Here is a 20,650-nt window from a genome sequence, read left to right as displayed (position 1 = left end):
CCTGCTGGCAACTAAATGCAAAACAGACTGAGCATCCAAGCAGTGCAACAATGCCAGCTATGGAAGCCAGCAGGAAAAAGCACAGATGCCATGCTCAGGAAAGGATCTATGAATTTGGAGAAAGGAGACAACTGAGGGCAAAAGCTCACCAGTTACCAGGGACAGGCTTCATATTTAAGAGGGTAATTCACAGGGCAGCACATCGTCTTGTTCACAGTGAAGAAAGTCAGTAATTTTGCCTTCTTTGTCTCCCTGTGGATGGCGAGGGGGCAGAGGAACTGTAATACTCATCTTCTCGCTGGAGTAATTCCTGCTGAGCCCCAAAAACCAGCAGGAGGGTCTCCGTGGGTCTCAACACCTCTACATTTCAGCACAGAACTTTCCCCTTTCTTCTGAAGTCATTCGGTAGGTTACTTGGTTATTTGGTGCACCTTCAGTTGGTAAAGAACAATAACAATGACTTACCTGGATTCTGCTGCTCTAAAACCCTGTTTTCACTTGATGACAGAAGACTATAGTTCCATTCAGGAACACTTCTGCAAGAAACACTGAGCAAGTTTTACTCTCTCCCTTTGAAAAGGAGAGTTGCCACCACAAAAAGCCTCGGCCAGTCTTTGACTGCTGCTCCCCGTCACTGCAATCAGCATCAGAGCCCCTCACTGAACAGCAACGCTGACTGATGGCTCACGTCACTGTTCTGTCTGCTGGCTGGGAGTGTTGTCAAAGTACAGAAATAATAGAAAAATAAATAAAGAAATAACTAAAGCTTCAATTTAACAAGCTTTTCAAAGCGCCAGAGCATCATGCACAAAACCAAGGCACCACAGTATTGATTCTATGTGCTTTGTAAAAGCGAGCGAAGGAATCAAGGAGTGCAAGCAGAAAGCAGGTAATTTAGGACAGCTGCTGTCAGGGGAATTTCACTTTCTGCACAGAATATAGCAAGTCCCTCGGAGCGCCGGTAGCGCAGTGTTCCCCTGCCCTGGGTGCTCTGGCTCAAAGAGCTGACTAGTGAGGGCTGCTTGTGCCCCCGGCGCTGGGCCGATGCTGGGGGACCACATGGGAGCTGAGATTAGGACACAGGCACTGCTAATTCCTGGCCAGAGGAGGTAAGTGGGGGATGAAACAAGTGTTCAAATGCAGCATCCAACGCTCCCCACTCTCCCTGAGACAAGGTTCAAGCCTGGATCAGAACAAGGTTTTTTTCCATATATTCTAAAAACATTCTCCTGGACTTTTCCAAACATGGGCACTTGGACCCTAGTGGCATTTTAGGTTTATTGTAATTCTGAGCTGTCTGAAAGTCTTCCATTGTCCCAAGTCTGTCCAGTAGAAAAAGGCGATGGGTACCTCCCTTCTCAGGCCAAAACAAGGCCAGGCGTTACTGCCCATAGCAGCAGCGCAGAACTATTCAGCCGGTGCATGAGGACCTGCCAGCTTGCTGTGATTATCTCAGGAGACCTTCAAAGCTTTTTCAAACAGATTAATCATCACAGTACCCCAGTACCACATATTGTTTTTTATATTCATAAATAGGAAGGCTGAGACCGAGACGGGAACCGGATTTAGCAAGTCACAGCATGAATCCTTGTTGATGAACTTAAAAAAAATAATTAAAATTAAATAAAATAAGTCAAATGCTAAAAATCCCAACTCTGTCTGCATTTTAACTGCCAGAAATGACTCTCACCTCTTTTGACAATAATTCTGCAAGCATCCCTTTGAAAAGGTTCTTAATAAGTCTGATTTTGCTTAGGCACAGAAAACTTAAAGGTAGTTTGGAAAAATCACTAACGCCCTGTGCATATTCATTAGAACTATCACAGTGAGTTTTTAAGTGTTGTCAGGGAGCACATCTTGAATGTCTGCTCATTCCCAGTTGGCTGGGATGAGTCTAAGGGACTCACAGAAGACCAATATTCAAGAACTTTAGAGAGAACTTAATAAAGAGCTTAAAAGAAATACACAGATAAACCAAAACACACCTGCAAGCATTTGAAGGGTTTAAAAGCCAAGACGCCAGAGAAAGGGCTTCCTGCGGTATGAGAGGGTTGTTTATTAGGAATGTTGGTTTGGAAGCAATGAAAGGTAAGGTGGATTATGTGGAAATGTCCCAGCAGGGACAGGTAAGACTTGCCTGGCGCAGGGGATCTCGGAGGTGTGGGCTAGAGGGTTATGCCAGGGTAACCATCAGAGGCGAAGGAGGATTTCTGAGCCCAGCTGATCCTGGTGGAAAGCAAAAACATTACTTTGGCCAAACATCTCATCTTTCCCCTGTCTCCCCTGCAGTGCACGCCCAGAAGCAGAACAGACAGACCTGCGTACGAAAGAGCCTTATCTGCGCGTTTGCCATGGCCTTTATTATAAGTGTGATGTTGATTGCAGCCAACCAGATCCTGCGAAGCGGCATGGAGTAGCCTCTCACCATGACACTGTGACCCAAACTGACCATGCATGCGCATGCCACCGGGTGAACTTCCCCCGAACCGACTCTCACACGGCAAAGAGACAGAGGCGGGCAGATAAAGCACCATTCGACAAGGAGCCTGAGGCCAGCAGCGTAATGTGTCTTGTGAATCAACTACATCCTTTGGCAGGGACATAAAAGGGCTGTCTTAATGCTTTAAAGGTTTTGTTTCCTAATGCAATAAAAAAAAAATATACAGGAGTCCCGAATTATTGCTTCAAAACAGCAATGGTAACTTGGAAGAAACTTTCATCCAGGAGCCTGTTTTGCAGTTTTAAGGAAGCGCAGCCTCATGACTCGCTGCAGCGGGGCTGCCTTTTAATCTAGGGGCCGACTGACTATTCCGCATAGCTCTCCGCTGGGCCCACATTCCCAGGAAGTTGATCGTAGCATTGCCAGAAGCAAGTTCTGTTTGTTTTATTTCATGTACTCCAGCTTCACCTTCTTTTTCCCTTATGACCATGCCTTTGCGTTTACGGCATTAGAGGGGAGCTAGAGATCCTTGTACAGTATTTTCAGAGTAAAAAAGAGGAGAATTTGCCAGCGTCATACAAAATTTCTATTTTTGCTTCGTAAACGCCACCTTTGGCACAAGACTGTGGGGTAGCATGAGTCCATTCGCCATTTTTTCCCAACCGTGAATCAGGGCTTGAGAAGCACCACCCATTTTCACATATGGGCATTTCTGAGATTTGTGCAGTCTTCCAACCAACTCTGCAACCACCAGCGCCAACTAAAACTCACTCTATTTGGTCCCGTCTGCGTATTCAACAACATTCGTTTTCCAGTAGTTTTGCCCTTCTATATTGGTCTTCAATAACCTTATTTGAGATGAAAATAATGAGGAAAGCTTAGAAAAAGCTTTCCTCCCCTCTCCTTGCCTGCACAATTTATATTTATTTATTTATTAATGTGCCCTGGTTGTAATCTGAAGTGAAACTTCGCTGTCAGACACCTTCTCGTGGGAGAGGTTGTATTTTCGCCTACATGGTAGTGTGTGGTTTTGACCAGCCAGCTGCTCTGGTCCCAGGAGCCATCCTGCCATCAGCACCACCACCCCATGGGCAGGCTCCAAAGGTGGCTAGCTGAAAAGCAGACTGCAGCGAGAGAAGGAGGAATCAAACTAGAGCCTACTGCCATATGTTACGTAGTGCGTCAGATTTTCAGATCTTGCAAGTGTTAGTTGTTTTTCCTGGAAGAGATTTTAATGAGCAGCAAGAAGATGGAGTGATGCAGACTAGAGACACAACACGTCCCATGGAAAGCACAAAGCCTGGGCAAGCCTGGAGCCAGGATTACATCAGAAAGCATTTTTCCTTTTAAACTTGACACAAAGCCTTGCATTTACTTTCGGATGAGCTCTGCACGTATGTGTCACCCCAGGTGAGATCTGGTTTCCTCGCCCTCATGGGAGAAGTTTCCCAGCCAGTGCTCATGGAGCCAGCGTGGGGAGCACTCCCAGGGAGGTCCACGGAGGCACCCGGGCATTGGAGTTGTGGTGGCTTCGTGATGCCGCATGGGCGAGTTCCAGAAACACCAAGGAACAGCAAGGCCTTGCTCCTGCAAGTGTTTCCTATGTCATGAGAGGGGAGCAGGACGGCTCCCCAAGGGATTGCAAACCACAGGCTTCCCTCATCCTACACAGCAGCCATCAACTTAAGCCTGGATGTGTCCCAAAGACTCGTTTCAGGTCTTTCTTTGATTACAAGTTCAACTGATAACATTTAACCTGTATTTTTTAGTAGCCTAATTTAAAAAATCTGCTTCTCATTTTTCCGTCTCCCATCACCCCTTTAAACTCATGTCACCGCTTTGGATTTTGCCTTTATGTTTGTGTCTCAGTCGCCCACCTCCACATCATTGCCATTTGCCTGGTGCCTCCCCTCCATCATCAAAGACAACATCCATCTTTTCCAGAGCAGCTGAGTTACTTTTTTCTGCCTTTCACAAATACACACTGTATTTCTGTTCTGCTGTGACTAATAGAGGTCAACTGCAAAATATTCCGCAAAAAATTGCTGTCTCTCCCAGAAGATGGAGAGATTTATGTTTGCTATAGGGCAGCAGCAGACTTCAATCCAACGGTAGAAAAATCTCAGGCAGGCTCTGAGTGCGAGATTCACACCGCTGGGGAGCCAAGGCACGCTCCCAGCTCTTGCTGCAGTGGACATTACAGATAATGAGCTCTGAGATTATTTTAAGGAAACTGTCATCCACATTTTTAGGTCTCAGGGCTATGTGAAAATGTGGCAATGGCAGAAAAAAAGAGTCTAAATATCACTTGCCACTGAGTAATACTTATTTTTTCCCCCGGGACTGTGTGGGAATGAACACGGGCAGCAGGGGCAGATGGAGATGGAGATGGAGAGGTGGAAGCCAACCCATGAGCCCTGCTCAGCAACAGCAGAAACATGGGGCAGAGTGGTGCCTCTTTGCTGAGCCCAGAAACACAAGCTAAAACACATAGACCAGGCATTTCTCCGCATTGTTCTCACTTGACAGCTAATACCAGGCAGACTTCAACTATAACAGCTACCTTACGGGCAAGATGATCTTTTGCATTCCTTTAAGCCTTCTGGAAGGCTCCATAATTTCTACATGCATGCGCCATAAAAACCTTTGTAAATACAGTCATTTTTCAATACAATTCTTCACCTTGAAGCTCCATTCATAAAACCAAACCTATACTTAATATATCAGTAAAAGCCATAGCCTGGTGTCAGTAGAGTTCATTGCAAAACTCCCCACTGATTTTACTGGGTACAGGATTGGGGGCGGCAGTGGGTTTGCTTTTTCTGTAGGGAACCCAATTTATCCATTGCGACTCAGTGTCATGTCTTGCCAGAGGTCTCTTATTCCTTCCTAGAACGGCCTTTCTCCACCTAAAGCCATCTTGAAGAGATCCCTTCCTTAATCAGTCAGGCTCTTCTGGTAGCTAGTGGCAATGCAGGAGGGAGCAGGCCGAGCCATTTCATCCTTTCCTCTCCCCACAACCTTCCTACCGACACCTTCCCAGCCTTCCCAGCCAGCAGCACTGGACCTGTGTCTCTTACCTGCCTCCCTGGCCCTATTTATGTAATATCCATTTAGCTTTTTTTTTTCCTTCCACACAACAAGTCAAAAAAAGGGGGGGTTTTGTTGCTTTTACAGACAGTAAGTAAAAATAGAGCAGTAAAATTCTGATTGGAACCTGATGGCAAAATCTTAGGGGGAAGAAAGTAGAAGAATCAAAGAAATAAAAATAAAAAAAAAAACCCACACCCCATACTTCAAGAAAAAAAAAACTATTTAAGTGTTAATTAACATACTTTAAAAAATGCCCAGACTGCAGCAGTGCTAGGTAGAGCTGTCAGAAAAAGCACTAAACTTATGCTCTTGCCAGTTACATGAGAATTTAAGTGTCTTTTCAGCACTGCAATTCTGTACGAAAAGGATATTGCTATGGCAACCCTCGCTGTTCGTGACATGTGTGCCACCGTGTCGGAGCAACGCGCAGCAATTGCAGACACGCTCCCAGCCAAACCAAGGATGGACAAACAGCTCCCAGCAGCCCAGGACAGCATTTCAGCTCTTGAATTAGCAAATTATTAGCAAAATTGTGAGGACCCCAAAGACAACTCTGCTGGCTTAGCCACAAAATTGTGAGCAATTAAACAGATTGACATGCAGGGAAGGCTTTGAGATGGACATGATTATTTTAGCTTGAGAGAGGCTTTGGTTTGGTTTGGGAGCAAATGAAATCAGGGCAGCGTAAGCAGTGCTCAACACAGGCTGTCCTGTCCTTGTTCAGGACACTTTGGGCAGGTCCTTCATGTAGGGATCGACCTCTGGTAGGAAGGACTTGGGTTACTGCTCCCACAGAGCACTGGGCTGCATCACTGATAACCATTGACTATGACTTTAACCATTGGCTTTAACTTTGAAGGCACATCCTGATTTTCTGCTCCTGGAGAAGCCAATGGAGGGAATGGCAGGCACGTGGCACGCTGAAATACTTCGGAAGCCATAGGGAAATTAATTCCAGCAAAAACTGCTGGAGGAACATTGCTTACCTGTCAGGTCCAAAGCCATACCATAAGGTTATCTGTGAAGAAAATCACAGCTGAGGAGTCACCAGGCAGCACAAGTGCACCATGTTGGTGGCAGTGGCTCTGGGGCACAAGCTCCTGCCCACGACAGGCTGTGCCACCTAAGGACTTCAGTGGGGCCTGACCCACTTGATGAGTCCACCACTGAGAAGTAATTTCTAATTGAAGCAATATCAACAGAAATTTAAAGAATTAAATTGCGTGGGAGACTGGGAAAAATTGGTTTTTGTTAGTGGGCGTTTGGTCCTCATGCTGTTAGAGGCCATACAGGATAAAAGAGAGTTGAAAAGCAAAAGTGATCATTTTTCATGTTCAATGGGTACCCACAAATATGCCAGTTACTGTTAGCAGACACCCTGTCCTGGTGAAGGTGCTCACAGAACCCCAGGACAAGGGTCATCTGTGAGCAGAAGGGTGGGAGGTGGTAGGAGACCCAGCACCTGCCTCTGCTCCCAGGTGAGCTAGAGCGGAATATTTGGGTATCATCTGGTGGAGAGGTTTCATAAGGCCTATTCAGTGGTTATTGGGAGCTCATATGTTGGATATGGTGCATTGGTAGGGCTGGATGTTGGTTGATTTTGGGAGACTTCTGGCAACTTTGTAAAAGAAAAGATACGTACATATCTTTTTAAGTTGGGGCCAAGTAAATGGGGGTTTTTTTGGTCCTTCTCCCATAAGAAATAGAATAGCAAGCAAGCAAATCAAGAAAAGATAGGAAGCATTCCCAAGGATGCTCCGCTGGATGGCTGAAGTCTGGCAGACCTGGATGAGCAAAGTACCTACTGGCAAACACTTTTTTCCATGGCAAGCACAGGAATATTATTTCACCAAACCACGCTGCATCTTTCTGCCTGCTGCAGAAGGCCAAAACATCTCCTGGGACACCCAGAGGACTGTGATGGCCATCCAGGGACCAGTGCTGGCTCTGCTCCAGGTGACACATTGCTTTGCAAGGTACCTGGTACAAGAAGAATCTCTGCTTTTTCCATGACGGACTCTCTCCCCCTACACTGCAAGCACGTGCATGGAGCAAGCAGCACTGCAAAGGGCTGTCATCGCACAAAAGCGAGAGGTGCACAGTCCCGAGTCAGACTTAGATCTGCAAGGAGAGAAGCAGTAGGAGGAATACATTAAGATCACTAAGAATGAAGTTCCCTATTTTATCCAACTGTGTAATAAATTATTTAGTTTCTGCTTTATGGATGATTATTTGAAAGAAGAAAAACCAACTCTTCTAAAATGAAAATCTGATGAAGTATCTTTTTTCTTCGCTCTGAATCATGCTTACATTCCACAGAAGAAGACGTACCGAACTTGCTGGTTTTCAATCTATTATTTTACTGTACTGTGTTCTGACAGTGCAATTATATTTCCCTGGCATCACTTAAAACCTGTTACTTTCCCAAGAATTTAACACAGAAAAGGAAAAGGCTCACAACATTTTCATCTCCATATATTGTTCGTTGTTGTCAGGACTGGATCTTGTTTTACTCTGGTTCAAGTAGGACATTTTAGGCAGCTCTAGGAACTGTAGAAGCTTCACCAAGAGCAAGATGGACAGAAAATGTGACAACATTTTAATTGGAATTGGACTCCACTCTGTCCTCTCTAGTGGCAAAAGTCTGAAAAACTGCTTCACTTTGGCATCTTCACTAGGAAAGAAGTTTGGCCTCAGAAGCAAGGAGAAGAGGGAGAAAGGAGACAAAATAATCTGGATCTTAAGATCGGTAATTCACAATCTGATGATGAAAATACCATAGGGGATTTTTTTTTTAATATTTTGTCAAGACAGACCAAAATACTTTGTAGCCTTGAAGAGCATTTCTAACTGAAATTGCCATTTTCCAAATAATTACTTTCTACAGATGTTCATGGCCGGTCTTTGCCAGCGTCATAAGCAGCTTCAAACACTGCTATTTTTACAATGCCTTAGGTGAGATCCATATTACAACTTTCTTTTATCAGCTGGTCTTCTGTCTTCATCAGCCAACAATGAGCAACCCATTTGAAGCTGTTGAGCTTGCTCTAGTAGCCACCTCTCTGGCCCTACCAGCACTCAAGCATGTCTTGTCTCTCTAGTAAGCAGTCCTGGTAAACCCAAACCATACAGCTGATGTGTTTGCAGCATCAGGCCCCTGGGGTTGCATTTGACATCAATCTTCCAGTACATGCCTCTGTAGTCATATTGCACCAACCCGAGACCGTATTACGTTTCCTACCACCTCTTTCAGGGGAGCCAAAGTTATTTCAGCTTCATGCACCAGCTCCTGTTCTCTCAGATTTTAATTGGGATGGTGGGTGGAAGAGAGATTAAGTTCTTCATGGACTCCAGGGTAAATCAGAAGTAACTCATTAGAGTTAATTGACTTAAACTGGAATAAGCCCAGAATCCATCCTGATGCCATTTAATCCATACTAGGTTCTAAGTAATCAATGCCTCCTGATTCATCTCTAGGAAGTTCTTCACTAATACGTGCATCTCCTTTTTGTCATCATTTCACCCCTCACTCTTTTCAAGCCATTTTCAAGTTCATTGCTAAACTGACCATTTTTTGCTTGTTAACAAGAGACACGGCATTTCAATTAAAGACGACAACTCACAAAGTCAGCAGCATAATGGTAAAAAACAAAAACAAAAACAAAAACCTTTGTACAAAATACTGTAAATACTAATATAAATTAACTTGGCATGCAACTTAAACAAATCCTATGTTACTGCAAGTTACCCAAGTGTATAAAGACGTGTATAAAGGAAAACCGAATGCCATATGTATCGGCTGTTTCCTCTAACCAAACACTACTGTAAATATATAATCTGTATAAAAAGATTTTAATTTTACCATTATTTATGCAATAGAAATAAAGGTTTTTTTCTTTTGATGAGGGATGAAGTTTCTTTTTTTTCCTCATTTTGGAGGACTCATTGATATTTATTCATGCCCAAGTACAAGAGCAAAAGCTAGATTTGCATAAAATATTAGGACAGAGACCCTTTCTTCCTTCTGAGGGATACATGAACATTTGGGGTTTTTATTTTGCTTTGAAAATAGATTTACATATTTTAAATCCTGTTACTACAGAAAGAGCTCCTGGCTGAATAGATGCCTTGGCTGTTCAGAGCTGGGATCAATCAATGCTTTGAGAGAGGACACAGATGCACACGACTCGTCAGCGTGCCAAGGAGAGGAATTTACCTTCTCTGGAAGTAGAAATCAAAGCCACAACTGGTGTGGTTGGTGGGCGCCACACACAGATCTCAAAGAGAAAGGTCAGACCATGCCGCGTGCTCTTTTATGGCACCGGCTTAAAAACTCAAAACCCCTTTTCATATCCCTACCAGAGAGTCTGAGCCTGTTTCTGAGCTCAGATGGGCTCGGGTCCAGTGCATTGCTGCTGGGAAGAAGACGTTGACCACAGGTTTTAATGCTGTCTCTTCTACTGCCAAGGCTCCATACCACGAGAGCTGCTCTGTGAGGCTGAACTACACTTGTGTGTTCTGAAGAGCAGCTGCTCCCTTAGCAAAGATCCCTTCATTTCCCTGTAGACCATTCTCCAAGGCTGTCAGCCCACCATGTCCTGCAAGCAGTTTGGCTGAAGAAGATGAGGATGAAGTTAATGATTGTCCCCCAGATTGCTTGTAGTGGTGCCTAAATTAAAGCTTAAAAGGAAACAGCTGCTGTAGGCAAGTTGCCTTCACCCAGGTGGACCCAAGTCACAGTGTCAGGACTGCTGGGACAACCAGTGCCACCCCCAAAGCTCCCACCATGCCCATAGGGAGAATACCACCCCTACCTTGTGTTTGGAAAGGAGCTGTCATGCTTTCCCTGGACCTGACAAATTTTGCAAAAATAACACTTCTGATCCCTTCATTTAAACTCTGAAAAAAGAGTGGTTTGCCCCAGACAATGATATGTATCACACTCCATTTCACGGGCTCACATTATTTATTAATTGCAACCACTTGGACAACAGCCTGGTGGATCAGATCCTGCTCCTTATTCCTGGAATCTTCACAGCTTCTGGTATGAGCAATGGTCTATGCACGGATTACCACTGAAGAGCAAGTGCTGCAGGAAACTTATGTTTACAAAATTTGTGATCTAATAGTTTAAAAAAAAGATACTGTACACTCTAGTTGACCTCTTAAGTTATGTAACTGGAGAGCATTTTAATGAATGGCTTAGGAATGAACCTGAATTAATTACAGGAATGAATCAAATGTATTGTAGAAATTCCTATATATTTGTCGCAGGAACAAATGAGTAATTGAAGAAATTCTCTGCTGGAAGGAGAAACCTACACCACACAGCTCTCCTTTGACAACAGAGTTCTCACGCAAAGCATTGCATTCAATGTCCTCGGTGAAACCACAGGTTTGTACGTGGTATTTCAGCCATCAGACCCATTCGAAACTGGAATTTGCTGGTGTCACTGCTAGTACACATCCTCTGTGCCCATCAGCCCTCAGCGAGGATGAGCACTGTGCTGGTCAGGTTACTACGATACCATTGGGAAATCTTCACTGTCTGCAGGGAGAAAATTAACTTTGAAAGCGAAAAACCCAACAACTTGGACTGAAACCAAACTTTACCCCACTATAAAGAGCCCATGCACACAACCACTGTTCCAGCTCTACCAAAGCTTGTTCAGCTGTCATGTTATTTTAATGCTGTCTGTTCAACAGAGACATACAGGTGAAGGACATGACCCAAACGCCACATCCTTCAGCTGTGCCCCACCAGGAGGTTTCGGGTGCCTGCTGCCATGGGAGCAGGCGCTGGCAATGGGCAGGAATGACTGCACGGGTCTAATCCAGCTCCTGGGGAGGCAGTGGAAACATTCCCAGACTTAGTGGGATTTGGATTAGGTCATCATACAGCACAGTATTTCACACCCTGGCTCTTTGCTTTGTTTAAATGGAGTCTGGCCAAGGCCTCAGATTTAATTACTGAAATACAAATACTGAAGAAATAATGCTCTCCTTACTCTGAATGAAATTCAGGCCTGGCCCCATCTCTTTCCATCAATGGACTCCCCAAGCTCAAAACTCCCAGCAAACGGTGTCTTTGGTTAAACACAATACTTTCCTCTGGGTAGGTGCACTCTGCCCATGACCCTGCAGGCTGGTTTTGCTGCTAGGATCTCACCCACTCAATACGCACGTCTTTCTGATTAACATCTATAGAAAGTATTTGCTAATGCAAATCCAGTAGCAGCAGTTTATTTGGTAAAAGCTAGTTAATCCTGGCAAGGCTTTCCTGTGTAAGTATAGATTTATATAATCTTCTTTTAATTGCTTCTTTAGGAGTTTCTCAAAAAATAAAAAATATTTTAATTTAAAAATTCACCAAGAGTATCTTCCAGATCTTTTCCTATTTATTCTTCCCACCAAAATTATCAGCACATTTCTGAAGTTCTAAAGAAAGTAATTACAGCAGCTGTCGATAGCTGCTGCTAGCATTGAGGTTACCGAGTGCTACACATCAGCCTCCCAACTTCTGCTTTTTTGGAACTGTCTGAAACAGAAATTTCCATTCTGGGTCTTTGCTCAGAAAAGAGGCTGTCTATGCAGGCTCAGGGATGCTTTCATGCCAGCGGCTAAGTCTAGGGGAAATTTGGGGGCAGAAGGGGGAAGAAAGGCGGAGATACAATTAAGGAACTGCTAGGAACACGGAGATTTGGGGAAGGAACAGCAAGGAATGGCTGAAAGCCATTTAATTTTACCTATAATACCATTTGAAATTCATAAAGGGCCTGTCCCACCACACTCCCAAAAGGCAAGATGATAAATCCACTAGAAGTGCCACCAGCACACAGTTACCACAGCGTGGAAGTATCGGACTGAAGATGCCAAGTGCACGCCCGCCATGCTGTAATAAATGTCTTTTAACCCCACTTTCTGTCTAGGTAACCACTTGCTCTAATGAGCTGGCGTTAGAATAAGCTGTCAAAAATAGTTCACCATATAACGGCAGAAAGCTGAGACAATCACAGGGTGACCATACATGCCCCTACAGACATGAGCTCAATGCAACAGCATAAGCACAGGGTCGGCAACCTGTAGCATGATGCTGATGGTGCAGCATCAGTGTAAATTTTCGGTGTCCTGTAACTGCTCAGAGACAGAGCTGCAAAACTATGTGAGGACCAGTGCTGGGAAGAAAACATAGCACCCAGCAGTGCTCCTTTAAATGGTTGCTGGTGGTGGAGTACCTCTAGGTCTGAGCTAAAATAACAGAGAAACCGCTGGAAGAGGAACATCTGAAGTTGTGCAAAAGTTCCAGCGCTTCTTTCTCTACATCACAAGTTAGTTTCACAAAAAAATTCAGCGCTCTGCCTTCAGCCCATCCGTTTCCAACCTCTGGCCTTCTGAAGCCATCAAGTCTGATCTGCCAGAAAGGTCCTGCTCCAGCGGAGACGCCAGACAAATCCCCTGCAGGCATATGAACATAGCTGATTTCAACACATCAGCTAATAGTCAAAGTTCATCACATCTTAGAGAGCAGAAGACGTTTTACGCAGGGCTGAATTTCACACACACAGATCCTAGGGCAAAACCACAAATACTTCAAATAGCTGGCATTATTGGTCAGTGCGGTGAGGGAGGCAAGGCTCAGCTGGCATCTCAGCTCCTGGTACAGCCACGGGGACGAAGCAGGGCTTGAAGCGCCTCAGTCCCAAGGAGAACATAACCATGAACACGGCTACTGAGCCATTTCCTGATTTGTCAAGTTCCAGTTTGCAGAGTGTTTTACAGAAAGCATTAAAACCTCCTGAAGTGAAGGATTTCAAATGGAGGGGCTCAGAGACCCCAGCTCTGGCAGTATGAACAGTTCAGCTATAATAAGGGTAATCACTGCATGTTATACAGAAAAACCTCTCAAGTGATTGCTGTTTGCAGAGGCTGATTAAATATAAATTAAACTCATCTGCATGTTCAGCAAGATATGTGAATTGAATAGCAAGAGCATCCTTCCCATTGACTGCATGGAGTGTGGAGCTCATCCCATGGCCTGGTGTGTCCACACACACACACGGGCCGCTCCGCACCTTCTGGAGCCCCACCAGCAACCTTGGCATCTGCATATTACTGAAGTTAACAGAATCATGTTCACCTACATAGACATGATTTCAGACAGCGTATGAACAAACAAGTCATTAGCCTCAAGTTGTTTGTGGGGGAAGAATGCAGCTCCCTGTATTGCCACAACTGCATTGCCAGTTACCGCTGCTCATCTTCATTTCATTAGACTTCGCTAAACAGCTCTGCCTCTCGTGTGCCTGGGTCAGGTTCCTGGCAGTGCACTGAGTGCACCGTGTGCCCTTGCCATTAAGCAACCAGGCAAGCCATCAGTGATGAAGGGGTCAGTTCTGCATCACCAAACATCCTGGCTATGATTAAGAAGAGTTTTCTTAATCTTCCCCCCAATGGAAGAGGGGGAGAAAGAGCCTTGTTTCTAAACCTGAACTATCATCCAGAGACCCAGGAACTGGTACCATCTCCAGTCTGTGGCTGGGAGCAGCATGGCCCTCCCTGGTACAGAAGGGATGGGACTGACTCTGAGCATCCTGCACATGGGAGGTGTTTGGAAACCCTGTGGATTTCTCCTGCCTCCATCAAGACGGGTCTGTTGACCCTGGGGTGAAGGTAAGACTCACTAAATGAAACTGAGAGATAATTTGTTTCTTGAACTATATGGTTAGAACCGGCCATCACGCACCCTGAGATATGTCATTTTTTTCCTCACTATTTCTAAGGAAGCCTTTTTGCGTTCACGAGAAGGAGCCTGGAGAGTTTGTGAACAGACAGATCAAGGAATATGCATGAAGACGCTAATGACCAAACTATACGATCTGAGGGAGAGCGGATGTTGCGTCTTACCATGTTGTGAGAGCTCCTACTGTGCTGGTGCCAATTTTAGTGTCTTCTCTCACTTAAAACCAGAGAGAATCTAAAAGCCTGAAAAATGGCAATTGCTTCTTATGGTGAAAGAAAGCTCCGAGTACCAGGAACAGGCTCCACATTAGGACCTGTCAACACAGTCCTGTAAAATGAAATTTATTTGCAAGTGCATAGCCCCACTTTAATGCTGAAGACCTTCAATCACCTACTTTGAATATTTATTATTGCTTAGACTCAATTTCAGAGAGCATTTTTTAAATCAATTAGCTGCTATGCTATTCATATGGAGACTGATCACAGCATTCATCGCCTCTTGGACAAATTAAACTAGCAATTATTTTTAAATGTGTGTCCCCTATAAAGACGAAAAACAAGCATCAGTTCAGAGGACAGAAGGGAGGAAACAATTCAAGAGGGACAACACTGTGCCGAAACTGAAGGCAGGCTGAGCATACGGCATTGCTTACGCTGGTCTCTGAACCAGGCCCAGAGAAAGGGGTAGGTAGCGTACTCTGGGTACTGTGAATCATTTTCATTTCTTGGGAAAGCAGTTGCAGTGCTGCCATGACAAACTGCTTCTAAGAATTCAGGATACAGACTGCTGACATCTGTCAGGCAGAAAGCTGGAGTTCAGATCACAATTGCAATTATTTCAGTATTTTTAACCAAATCCAACTGAACTTGCATGAATAAAAAGATTCCTTTATGTAGAAACTGGCAAAGTGAAAACCATTGCTGGCTTTCTGGACACACAAAGCAACCTCCTGCAGCTTAGGTAAACACGATGTGTCTTTAACAGACTCGCTGAACTACTAACCCAGTCTAGCAGAAAGCCCTGCGCTAGCACAAAGGCTGTTATTGCTGCAATTAGGCCAACACCACACTCCCAAAGAAGGATTAACATTTAATTCTTTCTAAATTTGGTTATGAAATATTGACATGCTGGTGCCTTCACAATAAGTTATAAAGACATCTTCTACACAACGTGCAGCGGGAGCTCAGTGAAGTTTATTTACTTATCCCTTTCACTGGCTTTGACTCTGAACACTCACGCTGAAATTGTAAGAGACCGCCCCAGGCTGAACTTAGCAGATACCAGCAGGTAGAGCTAACAAACAGTGTTAATAAAAATCAATGAAGCATTCTTACAAGGCAAACTGTTATCCCTTTACAGCTCACAGTCTCCTTGCTCTGACAGAAGATGATGAGCAACAGATGTAGAAGCATCAGCTGGGGGCAGCTCCAAAAAGCTGTCTCTTAAACACATCCTTCTGCAGTCCCAACCATCTGATTTATATATTCACAGACATTTCTTAGTACTTTTGGGACACCTTATCTCATTGGCTAAACAAATCCAGTTATGTCTGCATTACTTCTAACTGTGAAATAACGTGTTATTAAAGTTATTGCATCCCTGGTGATAGCAGAACCCTTCCAGTCACAGTGACCTCATTAATGAATATCCTTTGTATCAAAATGGTCCACTTTTGTAAAGGTCTTACTGCATGACAAAGAAGTCTTGGGCTAACAGCATCCTCGTGGCCTTCCAAACACGCTCCCATCCAAGACATGACCTCACCACAAGGCTTTATTGCCTCTTGCCAAAACAATGCCTTCTTTTATATCCCAGGGAAATTGGTCACTTCTCTGGTATGCTAAGGTAGGGTTCAGGAGCAGAGCTCGTGGCTCACACCTCTGTGCTAATCCAAACCAGGAGCAATTGCCTGCATTCACCGAGCAACTGCAAGAATGTGCTCAGAAGCAGTAATCTGCCTTCTTGCTGGCTCTGAAAAAAAAGTAAAGCGAGGCATTACTTTTTCATTGGCATTTGCCGCAGGAATTAGGCTGTGCACCCAATAGGTCTGCTGCACAGCAAACACAAGGAGCCTCCAGCCAGGAGCACCTCGGAGACTGCCACAAGCCCCATGCTGCCCTCAGTCCCACTAAACTACAACCACTGAGGTGGGTTGATCAAAGCATGGAGGTAGCTGGCACGGGAGACAACTTCTCTGATTTATCCCAGCTACAGCACAAAACATCCTTATCTCTGGGTGTTCATCTTAACCACTGGCAGCTAGCTTACACTGTAGAAGTCCACTGGCTATTAGGGGAGGCTGGAGTGACAGTGGAGACGTAAGCAGTGTTAATAAGCAGTTTAATGAGTTGTTCAGCCAAATTGTGCCCTAGACTCTACAGTGTCACAGCTACTTATGCAAGGAGAAAAGCTCAGGTGTAGGCCTCTAAACTGTAGCCATCCACATTTAACGACCAGCCTGTATGAATCTGTGAGTATCCTGAGCACGAAGGCAATTTTTTCTGCTTAACAAAAAGCTCAGTTTTTCTCTTCTTACCATCACCCTCATCCCTCTAGCTAGGACTGACATCAGTACTGAATGACAGCGGATGAGACAGAATTTGGCCCAAAAATAGGCTTGAGTATGTCTCTATTTTGGGGAGATCCCCACTTATCTTCCTTTATTCTGAAAAATGAAGTTTTTGTATATCTGATCAGGACCTGATAAGACAGTGCTGACCCAAATTCTTACTCACAAATCTTTCACTGAAGTCAAAGGCAGAGCTGACCTAAGCAGTGAATAAAGAATTCATGGTCACTTTGAGTAATACAAATTCTGAGCACCTTTTACCTTTGCAAGAGTGAATGAGTGTAAACAGCACAGAGAATGAGAAAAGCATATCTTTTTATTTGGTTTGGTTTTCCTATTACTCTCTGCATATAGAAGAGCTACCTTAATTAATGCAAGCTTATTATGAAATTAGAACACCAATATAATTAAAGCATTGATTAAAAAGCCAATAAAACAACCAGCTAAACCTCGTTTGAAAGAGGAGCAATGTGAATACTATTTGATTAAATATTACAATTCAGTCAATATTTAACCATTCAATTGTATTGGCTTAATTTCTACATCAAGCTGGAAATAAGCATCCCTTGGGACCTAATTATGTTAGGTTTACTTCCCTTGTTGTTTGCTAGAGTTTGTGTCTTTGTTTGTTTGTTTTGATATTTCCTAAACTTCTGACAGAGCAGCTCTTCCATCCCAGGGAACCATACTCGATGAAGATAAATTATTGGTAATGAGGAGTTGCGGTAACTCTGTCTGTCTTTGGAAATTAACTGTAGGAAATCCATCACATCTATAAAAAGAAGTCATGTCTCCTTCAGATAGGTAGCCCCCATAATTGAGTTTGTTAATGACCTCAGCAGCTAGGTCAAATCAACAGCATTGCCCCAAATTTGCTGAAGGTCACACTGGCGCTAGTGAAGAAATTTGTCTCCCCCCTTTCCAGAGCCATCTAGAGAGGTGGTGTTGCAACATCCAGCTCCTCAATGACACTTGGGGAGGCCACATTTTTGGAGTCACCTCTAGCACCAGATGAATCTGCAGCACAGCAGACTCCCAAGAAGGCGTGAGACTCCCCTCTAGGAAGCACTAACCCTCAAAGGGTTTAGCCTAAGGCAGAAGGTACAAGATAAAAGGGGAATGCAACCAATACTCAGCATTAACTGAAACAAGTCAAACTTCTCTGTTACCTGCACAAGAACAACAGGGAATTCCTTCCTGAAGGGAGGAAAGAGAGGAGGTGTGTTGAAGGAAAGGGTGAAGAAGGCCGCTCAGACAAGTCAATTCACATCAACCATGCTCACCAACTCCCTCCTGGAGAGCAGCAAAAACCCCATCTTCAGAGCAAATTCAGTTTTGGAATTCCTCAGCCTCATGTGGCTGGGCTTACCTGCTTCTCTCGTCTCCTTGCAGCTGCTCTCCACCTTGCTTTTCACACCTGGTGCCTCCTGATTAGGCCAAGCTTCTCCCAGGCCCATTTGCCTCCTGGCTTCTCCATCACCCCCTGAGCACACTAGTGCAGCCACCTCACACTGGCCCTTTCTAGCATTTGCAGCGGCCTCCCAATTGCTTCCACAGAACATTTCTGTCCTTGAAAGCTCCAAACTGAACTGTCTGAGCAAATGTGTCCAGTGTAGGCATAGCTATCAACCACTTATTCAGCAGTTGGCAGTTTTGTCGAAGAGCAGGACTTGCCAAGTGGCCGCGGCCCCAGTGACCATGCTCAGTCAGCTATCACACACCGGGGTACCTGGGCTCCATCTTCACTCCAACTTCCTCATGAGAACATGTGTCACTCCCCATGGCTTTGAGTAGACATGGGTGCTGGAGGTCCCACAGCAGCTCACTCACAGTCTTTTCCAGGATAACTCAGCCAACACCCACCCCCAAAACACTTTCACACACTTCACCTACACAACTCCCTCCATAGGAACCAACCATGTCTCCATCCATTTCACAGCTGACACCCCAATATGAACTGTCCTTGTTTGTTGCCACTCTGAAACTCAAAAGCCCACAAAAAATCAGCCATGACCACAGGGAAGCCATTCACCCCAAGGCTCACACCCACCCCAGCACCAAGGAGGCTGCCCTGTGCCAGGCAGAGCATCAGCACCTCTTCACGTGGGGCCAGGCTGTCCCCACAGCATTGCCCCTTACCAGCGCAGAGCATTGGGGAGAGGCCAGAGAATGCTTAAACAAGAGTGTAGCAGGATGCACTCCCCTGGCTGAGGACGATTTCCATCTGCTTTCCTCCGTACCAATGATGGTGACCATGCCCTTCTCCAGAAAGAGCTGGCTGAAGTGATGTCAGTGTGATCCTGGCACTTTCCCCACTGTGAACCATTAACACCTCAAGTAACGTTTGGAACATCAGAAAGCCTGGAGGAGGCCACATGCCCAGCCTCTCCCTGAAGTTGTGTAGGGTGAAGAAAGCAAGCCTGATCTTGAGGTTGTCAAGGCATTTCTAAATGCTTTCCAGTGTTGCTGAGCAGCTGGTTGCAAGATAGATGGACGTTTTTGGATGAAACAAGGCTGTGTTTCAGATTCTTGCAGACTGTTTGCTCTGAAGAAGTAGCACAGCTTCATTTGCCTTTTCTTTTTCCCCTATGATATTCTCCAGTTCTTTTTACTCAGGGAAACAAACCAGCTATGAAGTAAACACCAAAGAAGAACAGATGAAAGAAAAGGAGTTGGTTTTCTAGCACTTTTCTAGCTCAGCATTTGCATTGGATCGTTAATTGGGTCCGCAGGAACGTCTGATCTCTCCCAAGTGTGCAGCTTACTCTCTGCATCCTCACAGGCTATGCTAACACCTCCCAAAGCAAAGCTCACCGTACCCACAAATATGTGTGTTTTCATCAGGAATTGTGTCCTGAGATCTCCTGGGGCAATCAGACAGCAGCCAGGGATCTGACAGCACACAAGTGCGGTCTTGTCTATCCTCCATGCCTGCCATGGCTGCACAGCTCAGAGCACAGAGTTTACAATGCCCGTCTTCAAATAAAGCTAGGGTAAAGTGTGAAAAGCTTCTGGTTTGTCCTACTTGCAACTTCTCTAGCTCCAGAAAGATTGGTACGCATGCTAGGGCACTTCCCAGTTCCCCTGTTAGGAGGCACCACCTCTTGGCAAAATCATTAATGAGCCTCCAGAGGGAGGGTTGGGTTGGGTTGGGTTTGGTTTTTAACCTCCCGGCCTCACCACAGAGTGGATATGCAGCAAGCTCTGAGCTGGACTTGAACTAAAACAAGCTAAAACTCTCACCATTTTTTTGCTCAGCAAACAGGAGTACATTAACGTTATCACCGCTTTCAGGAAGGGAGCTGAAGCAGTTTAAAGTTAAAAATGCAAATCAAAGCCCAAATGAGCTTTGAGGTTGCCACAAACATGCCGTAGTGTGTCATTTGCAGTATGGCAGAAATAATGTTCTGGCACATACTTGAGATTTTAAGAGACGTGTATCGCGTGCCTTCCTCTGGTCCTAGGCAGAGATGGAAAAAAAAAAATAATCCCCAAAACGGGAAGCTGATTCAGGGCTTATCAATGTGACTGCCTCCACCAAGTGATGTCTCACACACCGAAAGCAGCTTCTGAAAATGAGGAGAAAAAACAGTTTATGACACCTAGCGGTAAAAGAAGAGGTGCGCGCACGTCCTGCCACTGCGCGCAGCCCTGCGAGGCTCACACTTGTATGCCAGGCAGGCCAGACAGGCTATTTTCGGTAGCAAGATCACTGTACTTAGATCTGTTCTTCTTGACAATAATTTGTGTTCAAAGTGTAAACTCTTTCTTTGCAGGTCTATCAAAAGTCAAGGCACTACACGCAACG

The 20,650-nt window shown here is 44.9% G+C and overlaps 1 protein-coding gene across 3 annotated transcripts in view; it reads left to right on the top strand.

Moving 5' to 3' along the window:
* CALN1 (calneuron 1) overlaps positions 1-9,440 on the top strand; it is a 135,022-nt gene extending 125,582 nt beyond the window's left edge. For all 3 annotated transcript variants that reach the window (XM_064467880.1, XM_064467882.1, XM_064467881.1), the window contains one exon: positions 2,290-9,440. In XM_064467880.1, the coding sequence (XP_064323950.1) occupies positions 2,290-2,417 (128 nt within the window). In that variant the 3' untranslated portion in view covers positions 2,418-9,440. The remainder of the gene's footprint in view (positions 1-2,289) is intronic.
* Positions 9,441-20,650: the final 11,210 nt, after the last annotated feature.

Source organism: Phalacrocorax carbo, chromosome 17 (assembly GCF_963921805.1).
Source record: "Phalacrocorax carbo chromosome 17, bPhaCar2.1, whole genome shotgun sequence".
Classification (NCBI taxonomy): Eukaryota; Metazoa; Chordata; class Aves; order Suliformes; family Phalacrocoracidae; genus Phalacrocorax; species Phalacrocorax carbo.
Note: the sequence above shows the minus strand (reverse complement) of the source record. Positions and strands in the feature narration are given on the sequence as shown.